At 35.6% G+C, this 13317-nt stretch overlaps 4 protein-coding genes and 2 long non-coding RNA genes across 6 annotated transcripts; 4 read left to right on the top strand and 2 right to left on the bottom strand.

The window, feature by feature from the left end:
- Positions 1–1017: 1017 nt before the first annotated feature.
- Positions 1018–2256, top strand: LOC142241291 (regulator of telomere elongation helicase 1 homolog). Its single transcript, XM_075313047.1, has 2 exons — positions 1018–1336; positions 1392–2256. The coding sequence occupies exons 1-2, from the start codon at positions 1276–1278 to the stop codon at positions 1553–1555; spliced, it is 225 nt and encodes a 74-aa protein (XP_075169162.1). The 5' UTR covers positions 1018–1275; the 3' UTR covers positions 1556–2256.
- Positions 2257–2731: 475 nt separating this feature from the next.
- Positions 2732–3093, top strand: LOC142241292 (uncharacterized). The gene is made up of 2 exons (XR_012723561.1): positions 2732–2969; positions 3027–3093. It is a non-coding gene; the product is annotated as an uncharacterized LOC142241292 (long non-coding RNA).
- Positions 3094–5024: 1931 nt separating this feature from the next.
- On the bottom strand, positions 5025–5516 carry LOC142241492 (uncharacterized). The gene is made up of 2 exons (XR_012723656.1): positions 5275–5516; positions 5025–5207 (listed from the first exon to the last, which is right to left on the bottom strand). It is a non-coding gene; the product is annotated as an uncharacterized LOC142241492 (long non-coding RNA).
- An 881-nt stretch (positions 5517–6397) lies between these two features.
- LOC142237574 (uncharacterized) lies at positions 6398–7169 on the top strand. Its single transcript, XM_075308934.1, has 2 exons — positions 6398–6673; positions 7041–7169. The coding sequence occupies exons 1-2, from the start codon at positions 6424–6426 to the stop codon at positions 7118–7120; spliced, it is 330 nt and encodes a 109-aa protein (XP_075165049.1). The 5' UTR covers positions 6398–6423; the 3' UTR covers positions 7121–7169.
- Positions 7135–8720, top strand: Gint3 (GDI interacting protein 3). Its single transcript, XM_075308932.1, has 5 exons — positions 7135–7653; positions 7707–7801; positions 7859–8282; positions 8342–8490; positions 8538–8720. The coding sequence occupies exons 1-5, from the start codon at positions 7135–7137 to the stop codon at positions 8644–8646; spliced, it is 1296 nt and encodes a 431-aa protein (XP_075165047.1). The 3' UTR covers positions 8647–8720.
- A 1079-nt stretch (positions 8721–9799) lies between these two features.
- Prosalpha5 (proteasome alpha5 subunit) lies at positions 9800–10887 on the bottom strand. Its single transcript, XM_075308933.1, has 3 exons — positions 10738–10887; positions 10554–10686; positions 9800–10500 (listed from the first exon to the last, which is right to left on the bottom strand). Exons 2-3 carry the CDS (start codon positions 10684–10686, stop codon positions 9905–9907), a joined length of 729 nt encoding a protein of 242 aa, XP_075165048.1. The 5' UTR covers positions 10738–10887; the 3' UTR covers positions 9800–9904.
- Between the last annotated feature and the right edge of the window lie 2430 nt (positions 10888–13317).

Genomic DNA, 13317 nt, shown 5'->3' with positions numbered 1-13317 from the left:
AACTACTGTGTAACGCGACGAGAGCTGCTAGCCATCATAGAGAGTGTAAAACATTATCGTAAATATTTGTATGGACAACACTTCTTGCTCAGGACTGATCACTCAGCTCTACGATGGTTGCTCCAATTCAAGAATCCGGAAGCTCAACTGGCACGTTGGATCGAGAGGCTCCAAAGCTCTGATTTCAGTATCGAGCCTAGAAAAGGTGGAAAACACGGTAACGCTGACGCTTTGTCACGTCGACCTTGCAGTATAGAATGCAAGCACTGCTCGAAAGCTGAACATAAGGAGGAGATTGTTGATATTCGGCTGTTACACATCGAATCTGTAGTGGACTGGCCAACAGAACAGCGTAAAGATCACATTTTGAACAAAATTATTTCGGCAAAGGAAGAGTACAAGAAGCCCAGTAAGAAAGACATCGCAGCCGAAAGTCCAATTATGAAATCATACTGGGCTCAATGGGATAGTTTAGTTCTAGTCAATTGATCCCTGCAACGTAAATGGGAAAGCGAAGATGGCAAGAGCAGCCGAAATTTGATCATCGTACCGGATTCCAAAATAAGAGACGTTTTGGCGGAGTTCCATAATGGTCCCAGTGGAGGTCATCTGGGAATAACCAAAACAGCCGAGAAAGTGAAGCAACGATTCTACTGGGTTGGATGCCAGAAATCAATTGCTGAATGGGTAGCCAATTGCGAGAAGTGTATGAAGGCGAAAGGTCCAACAAGGAAAAGTCGAGGTCCTATGCAAGAGTATAGACCAGGAGCCCCGTTTGAAAGAATAGCAATGGACGTGTCAGGCCCTTTCCCAGTAAGTGATTCTGGAAACCGTTATGTCCTTGTGGTCATGGATTACTTCAGCAAATGGCCGGAGGTTATGCAATTCCAAACCAAGGGGCAAAAACGATTGTGGATTTGGTCAACAAAAACTGGATATATCGCTATGGTGTGCCGTCCGAGATTCACTCAGACCAGGGAAGAAATTTTGAATCGGCCATATTCAAGGCATATTAATCCAGGTAAAGTCATGCAATCAGGTGACTAATATCGACATTCATCTTGTCAAAGGCTTTGTTTACGTTTAGTAGATTTGTTTACATTCTTTGTTTACATATATATTGCCATATGACGGAGGCATAAGGCAAATAAATGTTGAAGAATGTATTGCTAAACTGAAACACTATGGTTCGAGTGTACGAATTGAGGCATTAAGGAATCTAAGAGATGCAATAGCAATAAATCATGGGATCCCTATGAAGTTCAAAGAGCTTATATGGAAAAGGTCATCATATGTCTACGAGATGGATCAAATGGTTTTCTGGAATCCCCAACGGGTATAAAATAAAGTATAACAATGTAACCACCAATAAAACAAAAACTTTCTCATAGGAACCGGTAAAACCTTATGTTCATCTTTGGAATGGCTGCAATCCCGAAAAGAGGAAATGAAGATGCAAATACAACAAACAGCACCGCCACCAATTATTTTAAAACAATCCTATTTAGGCGGAGCACCTGTAAATGATTGCTCGTGCAAAGCCCAAGGGTGGTAGCTGGGGTCTTCCTAAAATAATATATATACTGGGTACTTGAGGTACCCATTCACAACTAACGCAAGATATGTAAGAATTAAAGCGGACATCTTTCTCATTTACGAGAGCGGTGGTTTTGGGATCCAGAGATCAATTGTGTATATATCCCGAGGTATTGCGAGAACAGGGCAATTCAAATAAAACACAGATCGACTTGTCGATTGCGAGTCCAAAAAAGAACTTGTGCCTTTCATCATCGTGTGGAATCGCGCAAAGATGATCTGGATTTAATGGACATTGAAGACTTGGTTAAAGTTGGTAAAAACTCAAAATGTGTCCATATTATGGAGCCAAAGAATAGATTGAAGATGCAGACAATATGTTTATGTCCCATAACTATTTATTGGACAAATCTGCACGGAAACAAATAGAATTGAATTAAGCAATACCTCATAATATCGTAAAGATAAATAATAAATAATTTTTATGATTTTTTATAATTTTTAATGGATTCTAACGCTTGTCTGAAACGTTTGACCTCAAATATTTTCAAAAATTCATAATTTTTTCAGATTGAATTTAGCATTTTTTCGACAAAATTTAAATAATTTGTACCATTTTATGAATTCTTAAACAGTTCTTAACCAATTTGAAACAAAAAATTTAACATTACCAATTAAAAATATGAATAAAACATGTTATAAAAAATTGAATGAAAAGAACTTCCTGTGTAGTTAAAATGAAGAACATCATTGGGAGTACATCTTCTGGAAGTTCTTTTAAAGTTGTGCCTTTGGAAGAACTTCCAAATTTTTTGATGGGTAACTCTGAACTTCTGCCACATAGGATCAGCAATAATTTTTTATGAAATAGCGCAATGCCTCATGCAAACGATCCATAAATTCTGTTCCTGGTGTAATACAATTGCTACCGAATCGTTCGTGTTCTCTCACTTCACCTAGGCTCTGTGCTAATCATTCCAAAGTTCAGCTTCCTTGGCTGAACGAAAACGTCTACTACGCTGTTGATTCATTTTTGCACGAGGGGCCACGCCGTCAATGGCCATAAAGAATAATTTCTGTGGTTTAATTAGAAAAAACAACTTGTCAATATAGTTGAATATGTCCTTCAACATATCCTCCTGTTATGTTGAGATGGATGTTTGTATCATCGGAATGGGAGCAATTGTGAATACCCTGCCAGCATTTCAAAGTTCCATTTCAACCTCATCGTTACCACAGACTCGTAAATGTCACTTCAACCATCATGAAAAGGTACATCAAAAAGTACATGCAAGTAATTTGCCATCCCTACTGTTAAAAAAGCCATTTTTTTTTTGTGAAACGCCAAGCGCAACCAGCTTGTTATATTTTAATTAAATAAAAACGAAAATAAAGTTCTGAAAACATAGATTATACGCTTAAAATTGTGAAAGGTATATTGGTGAACAATTTGGTGATTTTCCAAATGGAATAAAGTGATTGTTTTTCAGATATTTTACAGACACGCTGCCTCCATGGAATAAAAACACTGGTTGATAGACGCAGCAACATGTAACTCGCTACTTGTAACTCAACATCATCATTAATGCCAAAAATTATGTTAAATGTAATGTGATAGTGGTATAATGTTATATTTTTAAGAATTTGTAAATGTTTAATCAAATTAAGAAATATCTAAACAAACGTGTTTTACTCGACCACAATGATTCTTTTACAACTATCTTAAAATGCACTTTTTCTGATTGTTTGGAGGGTCCCTTATTGGCGTCGTTCTAAATTGATCTATAAAGGCACCTAATAATTGCACTCATGCGAAACATTTTTGTAGTAACTTGGCGTGGCACAACTTCTCAATAGTGACGGCGCTTTTCCGACGAGTTTTTGATGTCGTATATGATTGTTTTCGACGTAGTGGGGATTCTCAAAAGAGTCCCCAAATTCAAAAAATGTTGGCAGGGTAATGCCATTCATATCCAAATAAAGATTATCAAAATCGGGAACCTAAATAGAATACACAAGAAGCTCATAATTATTTCCTCCAACTTGTTACATATCACTCCACACTTACGCATTGTTCCCAGGCCAATTCACTGAGACAAGGATACCGTTCACTTATGTAGCGGAAAAAGTTCGCCCCATTTTTTGTTGTTGTTTTGTATTGATGTCTGCCTTAGGCATATATTTAACTTCAAATCACTTTTTGTTCTTTGTAATAAACAATTGTTGGCTGAAAACAACACTACACATACACAAAATGTCAACTTAAGTCATCTGCCATTTTAGTTTGACATTATAATTATCATGGGGGGGTACACACGTTTGCTCGTGACTTTACCTTTAATTAATATGCCTTGGGCCATATTCAAAGACATGTGTGAATCCCTTGGTATCAAGAAAACGAGGACTACGCCATTACATCCACAATCCGATGGCATGGTAGAAAGGTTTTATCGCACTCTGGAGGAACATCTTCGAAAAGTGGTGGACAACGGCCAGAGGGACTGGGACGAGCATATACCAAAGTTTTTGCTGTCTTATAGATCTGCCATTCATGATTCCACAACACAGTGGGAAGGCCCATACAAAGTCATCAAGAAGATCAATGGTGTTGTATACCGGATTCAGAAGAACGACAGCCCTAGATCAAAGATGAAAGTTGTACATCTGGAACGATTGGCTCCTTACGGGACATTTTCTGTGCCTGTTCGGGACGAACAGGCGTAAGCGGGAGGCAGTTATTTTCATTAGAGGTGCGTACCAGCTTACGAAATTGAACGCTACCGAAAATTTCGTTAGCATAAATAGCAATGCATTTCTTATGGGAATGAAATTTTTCGCTAGAGGTGCATACCGGCCTTTAGCTTACGAAATTTTCGGTAGCGTTCAATTTCGTAAGCTGGTACACACCTTTAATTAAAATAACAGGGTTGTCAAAAGCATATTTTGGCAGCAAACATTTAATTTATTACAATCATTGTGTGCGTAAAAGTTTTAAAAGGTCTGTAAATTATAAACAATTTATTTGAGGAATATTTGGAACATATATTAACAATTTTTAAAAGCGATTAGCTGGATTAAAATTTGTGTACACAGCCCTGTTTTTTTGTTGTAGACTTAAATAATAATAAAAGAATGATGTTGATTTACACGTAGCAAGTTACATGCTGCAGCGTCTATCAGCCGTTTGTTTATTCTCGATGGACGCAACGTGTCCCCTGCCAACATTTTTTGAATTTGGGGGCGCTTCTGAGAATCCCCAGTACGTCGAAAACAATCATATACGATATCAAAAACTCGTCGGAAAAGCGCCGTCACTATTGAGAAGTTGTACCACGCCAAGTTACTACAAAAAGGTTTCGCATGAGTGCAATTATTAGGTGCCTTTATAGATCAATTTAGAACGACGCCAATAAGAGACCCTCCAAACAATCAGAAAAAGCACATTTTAAGATAGTGGTAAAAGAATCATTGTGGTCGAGTAAAACACGTTTGTTTAGATATTTATTAATTTGATTAATCATTTACAAATTCTTAAAAATATAACATTTATACCACTATCACATCACATTTAACATAATTTTTTGCATTAATGATGATGTAGAGTTACAAGTAGCGAGTTACATGTTGCAGCGTCTATCAGCCAGTGTTTTTATTCGATGGAGGCAGCGTGTCTGTAAAATATTTGAAAAACAATCACTTTATTCCATTTGGAAAATCAAAAATTGTTCACCAATATACCTTTCACAATTTTAAGCGTAAAATCTATGTTTTCAGAACTTTATTTTCGTTTTTATTTAAATAAAGTATAACAAGCTGGTTGCGCTTGGCGTTTCACAAAAAATAAAATGGCTTTTGTAAAAGTAGTGATGGCAAAATACTTTCATGTACATTTTGTACTTTTTGATATGCTTCCCCCATCACAGTTCTCGATGGTTGTGGTGACATTTACGAGTCTGTGGTAGCGATGAGGATGAAATGGAACTTTGAAATGCTGGCAGGGTCTGGAAAAATATCTGAAAAAAACAATCATACCCTGTTTCTGTATGTCGAACGAAAACTCAGTCGACTGAAAAGCAGTCACTCGAATTCGAATCAATTTGGAAAGTTCATATCGTTTGTATGAGAGTACATTGATTATCAAAAATGAGTATTTTCAAATTTTTAGCCTGAGAATTGATTCAAATTTCAAAATTGTTTTTACTTTTTTCTTGACACCTATTGTATATGTTCGTTTGTTACTCGACAACAAAATATGAAGTGACTTGCCTGTCGACATAGAGAAACCCAAATATTTTGTTTTTCATTTGAAACACTCTCGTTCGACATACAGAAACAGGGTATCACTTTATTCCATTTGGAAAGTCGAAAATTGTTCAGCATATACCTTTAAAAAATTTAAGCGTAATAACTATGTTTTCAGCACTTTATTTTCGTTTTTATTTAAATAAATTATAATAAGCTAGTTGCGCTTGGCTCTTCTAGCAGTGTGATGGCAAAATACTTTCATGTACATTATGTACTTTTTGATATTCTTAACCCATCACACTGTAGTGACATTTACGAGGTAGCGATGAGGATGAAATGGCACTTTGAAATGCTGGCAGGGGTGTTTCGTTTTGGTAAAACGAATGAGGAAAACGATTGATTCGGACATAACATTAGTTAATTACAAAATAAGAAATAGTATGTTAACATGAAAAGCTGAAAGCGTTTTAAGAGATATTCTTTAAATGATGATTCGGAAATTACATGGCAACACTGTTTAGAGAAAAATCTCAATTTTGTAGAAACTGCACTACCTGTATCTACCAAGATTTTAGTGTATTATAAAATCACTGTTTCTGGCAACATACTCGTAAGAAAATAGTGAATTGAAAACAAATAGAAATGAGTAGTGATTCCGTACGGGACCATATTAATAACTTTCTTCAAGTGTTTGCATTACATTTGGAACAATTTATTATTGTTGTAAAACAATTTTTTTCGGAGTCTGTCTTTGTGAAATCAATAGAATTCTCTCCTTTGCAAAGGACCCTTTTGAATGTACTGCTAATTTTGTTAATTTTCACTATCGTATTAATAGGGTACTCGTGGAAAATATACGGAAAGGTCATAACAGAGAAATTTGTAAGACCAAGTGAGTAAATGTTGCTATAGACATCAGATCCAACCATTAAAGATCCTACTCCATACAGTAAGATAATTTTTTGCGTCTCCGTTTTATTAGCAGATTTTCCAACATTACTTATTTTTTGTTGGAATCGTACTTATATGTTGGGAGTGAGTAAGACTCAGGATCTAAAAAAAGAAAGAAAAGCAAACAAAGAAAAAAAAGAAGCATCCCTATTTATAATACATTTTAGTTAAATATTCTCTTTGTCACATTCCTTACAATTATTAAAACGTGGCCCAAAAATAGATATAATGATAAAAACTTGGAAATGATTTTTTTATCCTTATTTATGGTACATAGCGATATAATTATTCTACATTTTTCTACAAAGGTACACTGAAGGAAATTGAAGAATTAAAATCGTCTGTGGATAAACTGAAATTACCGAAAGAGCATTCGCCAAGGATTTAAAAAAAAACTCCACCATGTCAAAAATAAAACAGTATTTTAAGAAAAAGAAGGAGGAAGCCGCCTTCAAATTCAAATTGGGGGCAAGTAGTTTGGGCGAAGGTCATTCTTTAAATTCTTCGGATGCTCCGACGTCCTCCCAAAAATATGCATCGAGCTCAGAGAAATACATACCTCCCAAAAGAAAAGAGTTGAGCAATGAGGCAAGATCTGCAGCTGATGCAGCTCTGGCACGAATTCAAAAAAAAGATACAAAGGTGCTGAACACTTCTTTATCTGCTATTAAAGCACAGGCTAAGCGAGAGCTTGAAGCAGAAGCAGCCGCAGGCAAAAATGATGTCAAACGTGAAACAGAAAGCAAAGGAGAGATTGTGTGTGACGGTGTATTATTCCGTTGTCCTCTTGTTTCGGATGAAATTCTGCCCAAGAAAGAATGGAAACTTAAAATTAAGGAATTCTTATACCAGCAACTTTCTTTTGGAGAGAAAGCGCTTACATCGTGTTTGATTATATTGAATTGTAATTCGAAAGAAAAGGTTAGAATATTGGCGTTCTTAAAACGAAACACTTTTTCAATATTTGTATTTAGGCGGATGATTGCGTTCGTACTTTGACGAAATACCTTGAAAACATCATTAATCATCCAAACGAAGAGAAGTATTGTTCGATAAGGATGTCGAATCGGTAAATGTTCAAATAAACAGGAATATTTTCTTCTCTGATGAGTAGCAAATTTTTCAGAATATTTTCAGAAAAAGTACGATACATTGAGGGAGCGATTGATTTTCTCAATGCTTCAGGATTCCGAGAAATTTCGATAGATAATGAACCGTTTCTAATCTGGTCCAAAGAGAACATTGAGCAGGATTACGATTTGCCATCGTTATTGGAAGCCTTAAGGAATTCTGAACAAATTCATCTAGAATTGGATAGAAATATTAAAGTCCTCCTTCCTTCGCAAGCGAAGGGTGTAGTTTTACCAAACGACTTCTACCGCTTATCACCGGAAGAACTTCAACGTGAGCAACAACTAAGAACAGAGGCGCTTGAAAATGCCCAGGTATTAAAAACAAAGGCAATGCGCGAACGAGAAGAGCAACGGTCGCTACGCATGTACAAATATGCCTTAATACGAGTTAAATTTCCAAATGGTCTTTATATACAAGTATGATCTTTATTTTACCAATTCTTTGCAAATAGTTATGTACTTTGGATCAATTTTAGGGAACATTTAATGTGTACGAGAAACTTTCCAATGTGTTTGAGTTCGTCCAATCTTGTCTTCACGACGAATCTATGGAGTTTAACTTGGTAGCATCTAGTGAAGCCAGATTTTGTGAAGAGGACATGGAAAAGACTTTGCTTGATTTAAGGTGAGTGAATAGATAGCAATAAATAAAACCTAATTTTTTTATTGCAGGCTCATTCCAAACGTTGTCCTGCTGTTCACAACGGAAGGATCGGTTAGCACGAATCATGATCCCAATTATTTGAAGGAAGATCTTTTGTTGTTAGTTCAAGATTTATAAGATTATGGTCTCAATTTTCAAAACTATATTCATTTTTTAACTATAATAAAAATTCCTGTGCATTCAAGAAGGTACGAAGGATATCCTGTTTCGCTCAAAACGTTATTCTACACCATATTGCCACTTCAAGGACAGAATGAAAACCTTGTGGCGTATTTGCCGAGATTAAATGTGAAATTAAAGATCTTCACAAGCATATTAGAATTTTAAATTCAAACTGTTGTAATACCCTGTTCCTGTATATCGAACGAAAACCCATTCGAAGGCAAGGCAGTCACACGAATTCGAATTAATTTGGGTTTTTCTATTTTTGAAAGTTCGTTTCAATGTAATGATTACATTGATTATCAAAAATGAGTTTTCTAAATGTTTGGCCTGAGAATTCATTCAAATGTTAACAAGGGTTTCACTTTTTTCTTGACGCAATTGTATATGTTCGTTTATTATTCGACAACAAAATATGAAATGACTTGCCTTTCGAAATAGAGGTACCAAAATCAATTTTCTTTCGTTTGGAATACGAAAGAAAGCTTTCGTTCGATATATAAACATGAATATAGCTTTCAAATCAAACCTACAAGCAAAACTTTCAAACATCAAATAAAACAAATACCAGAACATAACCTATACATACTTGGTTGCAAACGAATGACGTTTTCAATGTTCTATTCGAAAATTGAATATAATTTGTAACCTCATAGGTTCGCCTGTAGCAAAAATATGAAGGAGACTATTTCCAAGTAAAAAAATAAACATATGCTTATTATTATTATTATTGTACGAAATGATTTGGACTTATGGCTTGTTTTTTCACCAAATTAAATTAAAACTCTTGAGGTTCTGAGGTTCATAACCCATGCAAAGCATATATAACACTAACAAATTCTATGATGCAACATGGAATTAATATTTGCGAGCTTGGTTTGGTTCAATTAACTTTTGTTGTATTTCTAAGCCATACTGTCCAAACACAATAGATTTCATACCATTTTTTTTAAGAAAATCTTTTTTTAATTGAATAATGTTACATTTTGAGCAATAAAAAAGTACATTTTCCTACTTGTTCCAAGTTATTTTCAGCTCTTAATTTCTTTTTATTTGTGTTTTAATGCGTCGACCAAACGCGTAAGGAATCGCTACTAAAACAAACTAATTTTGTTATTTGACCAATCTCGGTAGAATTTAAACAAAAAAGCATCTCGTATAATTATATTTACCATTTCATAAATGAATATTACGTTTTAATGTATAAGATTGTTTATGCTAAATCAGAAATGATGTTTTCAACCTCTTCTTTTGTATGCATACGAAACAGTTTATCGGCAGTCATTGTCATCACTTCCACATTAGTTGAATTTATCTTGTCTTCCATAACTTGTTTCAACGTGTTTAGGGCCAAGACAATTGCATCGTTTAATGACATTTCAGGCGTAAAATTATCTTGAAGGTTTTGTTGTGCTCCTTCACTACCCGATCCGATAGCTTTAGCACCATATCGAATGTAGGTTCCAGATGGATCCATATGCCATAGTTGTGGTTTCCCCTCTTCTATGCCTGCAAATAATATGGCCACTCCAAAAGGTCGGCTCATTGCAGATCCCCCGTCACCACTATCACCAAATTGTATAGCCAAAGCTGATACAGCTTGTGCACAAGATTCAATGGACATACGTTCATTGTATACAAACCAATGATTTTGGCATTCTACTCTTGCTCTCTCAATCAATGTGCGAGCATCTGCCATTAAACCGGACGTAGCGCATCCTATATGTTTATCCACTTCTACGATTTTCTCCACTGTGTTGGGAACCATTAATGATGAAGTGATTCGTTTCTCCACAGCCAGGACAACTCCTGGGAAGAGTTAAAATTGTTAATAGTTCAGAATATACCTGCAATTGTTTTACCTTCGGAAGTGCATATACCGATAGCCGTTGATCCTAATTTGATAGCTTCGACTGCATACTCCACTTGAAAGAGACGTCCCTCAGGGGAAAAAGTATTCACACCACGATCGTACTCGGAACGTGTAAGAAACATCTGAAAATAATTTGAAATTAATTTGTCACCCATGTACATATTTCCGCTTACATTTTATGTTTTTTTTTTTTGCAGTTGAAAGAAAACTGATAAAATAATGCCGCAAAACGCTTGCAAATCTAAAATGACAATGCGAAATTTCAATAATAATATTTGACGTTTAGGGAGTTGCCAACATAAGAAGTATTGTGTAGTTCGCACATATTAATGGAAATTTTAAGTTTATCCGTACAAAATGTTTGTTTTTGTTAAGAATCTTATGCGCCGTCCAGACTATAAATTTATCCGGACGACAGTGCTGGTGTTTACCATATCCCATATATTGGACACATTATGACTAATGCGCTTTACAGACTATCAGTTATTCCGGACGACAGTGCTCGTGTCGAACATATCCCATATATTGTGCACATTATAATTTAAGTCCGACGGCATAATCGATACTGCTGCATGTTTATGGGATCGATAACACATTTACCGATTATTTAGTCATCGCCGACAAGTCGTATCGATCCGACACATTGTAAAATTCTTTACAAACACCGACATTCCGTCCGGAATAACTGATAGTCTGTAAAGCGCATAAAGCGATGACTAAATAATCGGTAAATGTGGAAAATGGGAATAACTGATAGTCTGTAATGCGCTTTACAGACTATCAGTTATTCCGTACGACAGTGCTCGTGTCGAACATATCCCATATATTGTGCACAATATAAGTTAAGTCGAAGGCATAATCGATACTGCTGCATGTTTGTGGGATCGATAACACATTTACCGATTACTAAGACATCGCCGACAAGTCGTATCGATTCGACACACTGTAAGATTCTTTACAAACACCGACATTCCGCCCGGAATAACTAATAATCTGTGAATCGCATAAAGCGCATTATTCGAATGGTAATGGGTTTAGTTGTACAACCATTCTTGCAATCGAACTTATATTTCAATCAAAATTTCTGAGCTAAATTGTTGCAAAATAATATAGCAGCTTGAAAATTATTGATTGTGGTGGTTCAATATTTTGGAATAAATATGGCAATTATAAATACAGTTTTCTGATTTACAGCCTGTTTCTGTATATCGATCGAGCTCTATCGATCGACTGGAATGCATAGAAACAGTTGATTTCTGGTTGGTTCAGCCGTTTGTGTCCAGAGAATGAAGCCGACACATTTTTGTCGGCGGCGGCTGATACTAATTTTTTGACTCCGGCGGCGGCGGCTTGACGGCTAAGCCGATATAAATTTGTATTATCGGCGGCGGCTAATTATCCATAATAAAATCAATTTGATGTTATCCAAATGGTAATGAGATTAGTTGTACAACTTATCTTACAATCACATTTACATTTAATTCAAATGTTCTGAGCCAAATTTTTGCAAAATTATTATAGCAACTTGATACTGACGGATTTTGGGTGGAAAGTTAAACATTTTGACAAAAAATGCAACCATTATTAATAATTTTTTCTGATTCAAATCAATATTTTTGATTAATTGGCGGCTAACTTTGAGTCGAGATGAGTCGACAAATTCGGCGACGGCTTCGACTGGTAAAAACTAGTCGGCGGCGGCTAAAATCGGCGGCGCGACTCGGCGGCTTCATTCTCTGTTTGTGTCGATTTCAGTCGATCGATTGAGCTCGTTTGACATACAGAAACAGGCTGTTAAATCGATATTTTTTATTAATTGGCGACTAAATTGAGTCGACATAATCGGCGCCGTCGACTGCAATCGGCGGCGCGACTCGAGCTTATCGTACGGATAAACTTATAATTTGAACGGCACATTATATTCTAATGTCATATGCTCTTCTTCTTAAATAAATGGTGGCTCTTCCTCATATATTAAAAAGACTTTATTTGCTTCGAAGACAAGTAATACAATAATAAGTTCATTTCTTCATTCTCGCATTGATTTCGGAGAAAAATACAATCGAAAAATAATTATGTAAAATTTTCCCACAACTATGGAAAATGGAAAAAATAGAAGATGATGGATAATAAATGCAAATTAAAATTTTACAAAACATGGACATAAAACATAGATACTTGGCGTTAGTGTGAGTGAAGAGCGAATTAATAAAGTGAGTAGTGAGTGCAGCAAGGGAAAAATCAATTACAAAAAATTTAACAACAATATCAAAGTGGAAAAATGGAAACAGCATATTTAGGAATAACAATGAAGATAGGGAAACATTTTTTTTATTTTTTTTTACTTTTATTCGCAAAACGATTTTTTACTATATCTCCATTGGAGTAATCGTTGGATTTTCATTTTCTGTTCTGACTTTTCACACCTGGATTTTATTTTCCGCCCACTGGTAAATACATTATGTTCTTAAAAAGGGCGGGGGCGAAGGAGTTTGCGTTAGTGATTAAAAGCCGGAGAGTTTCTCAATGAAAAAGGCCCGTTTTGTATTTGCCATTCATATTTCCGAAAGAATACGATAAAGTTATTCGGAAGGTCGCTACTAAAACATGCAGCAATTGTAAACTTTTTTGGAGAAGAGCTATCATATATATTCACGTTGTTAGTTGACTTCTCCATTTTCAGTTTATACGAAATTCCATAAAATGTTTTATTATTTTTAATGTTAGCCTGATATTCAAACAAATGCATGCTT

The sequence above is a fragment of the Haematobia irritans genome, chromosome 5 (assembly GCF_050003625.1).
Source record: "Haematobia irritans isolate KBUSLIRL chromosome 5, ASM5000362v1, whole genome shotgun sequence".
NCBI lineage: Eukaryota > Metazoa > Arthropoda > Insecta > Diptera > Muscidae > Haematobia > Haematobia irritans.
This window is presented reverse-complemented; position numbering and strand designations above follow the sequence as displayed.

What these genes read in the sequence shown, in the direction of transcription:
- LOC142237574 (XM_075308934.1), top strand. Translation starts at nt 6,424, where the DNA reads ATGAGTAGTGATTCCGTACGGGACCATATTAATAACTTTCTTCAAGTG. An exon ending in AGAGAAATTTGTAAGACCAA is followed by an intron (nt 6,674 to 7,040) that starts GTGAGTAAATGT and finishes TTTTCTACAAAG; the next exon opens with GTACACTGAAGGAAATTGAA.
- Gint3 (XM_075308932.1), top strand. Translation starts at nt 7,135, where the DNA reads ATGTCAAAAATAAAACAGTATTTTAAGAAAAAGAAGGAGGAAGCCGCC. An exon ending in CAAATGGTCTTTATATACAA is followed by an intron (nt 8,283 to 8,341) that starts GTATGATCTTTA and finishes GATCAATTTTAG; the next exon opens with GGAACATTTAATGTGTACGA. An exon ending in AAGACTTTGCTTGATTTAAG is followed by an intron (nt 8,491 to 8,537) that starts GTGAGTGAATAG and finishes TTTTTATTGCAG; the next exon opens with GCTCATTCCAAACGTTGTCC.
- Prosalpha5 (XM_075308933.1), bottom strand. Translation starts at nt 10,686, where the DNA reads ATGTTTCTTACACGTTCCGAGTACGATCGTGGTGTGAATACTTTTTCC. An exon ending in CGGTATATGCACTTCCGAAG is followed by an intron (nt 10,501 to 10,553) that starts GTAAAACAATTG and finishes AACTCTTCCCAG; the next exon opens with GAGTTGTCCTGGCTGTGGAG.
- LOC142241291 (XM_075313047.1), top strand. Translation starts at nt 1,276, where the DNA reads ATGGAAAAGGTCATCATATGTCTACGAGATGGATCAAATGGTTTTCTG. An exon ending in TTTTCTGGAATCCCCAACGG is followed by an intron (nt 1,337 to 1,391) that starts GTATAAAATAAA and finishes ACTTTCTCATAG; the next exon opens with GAACCGGTAAAACCTTATGT.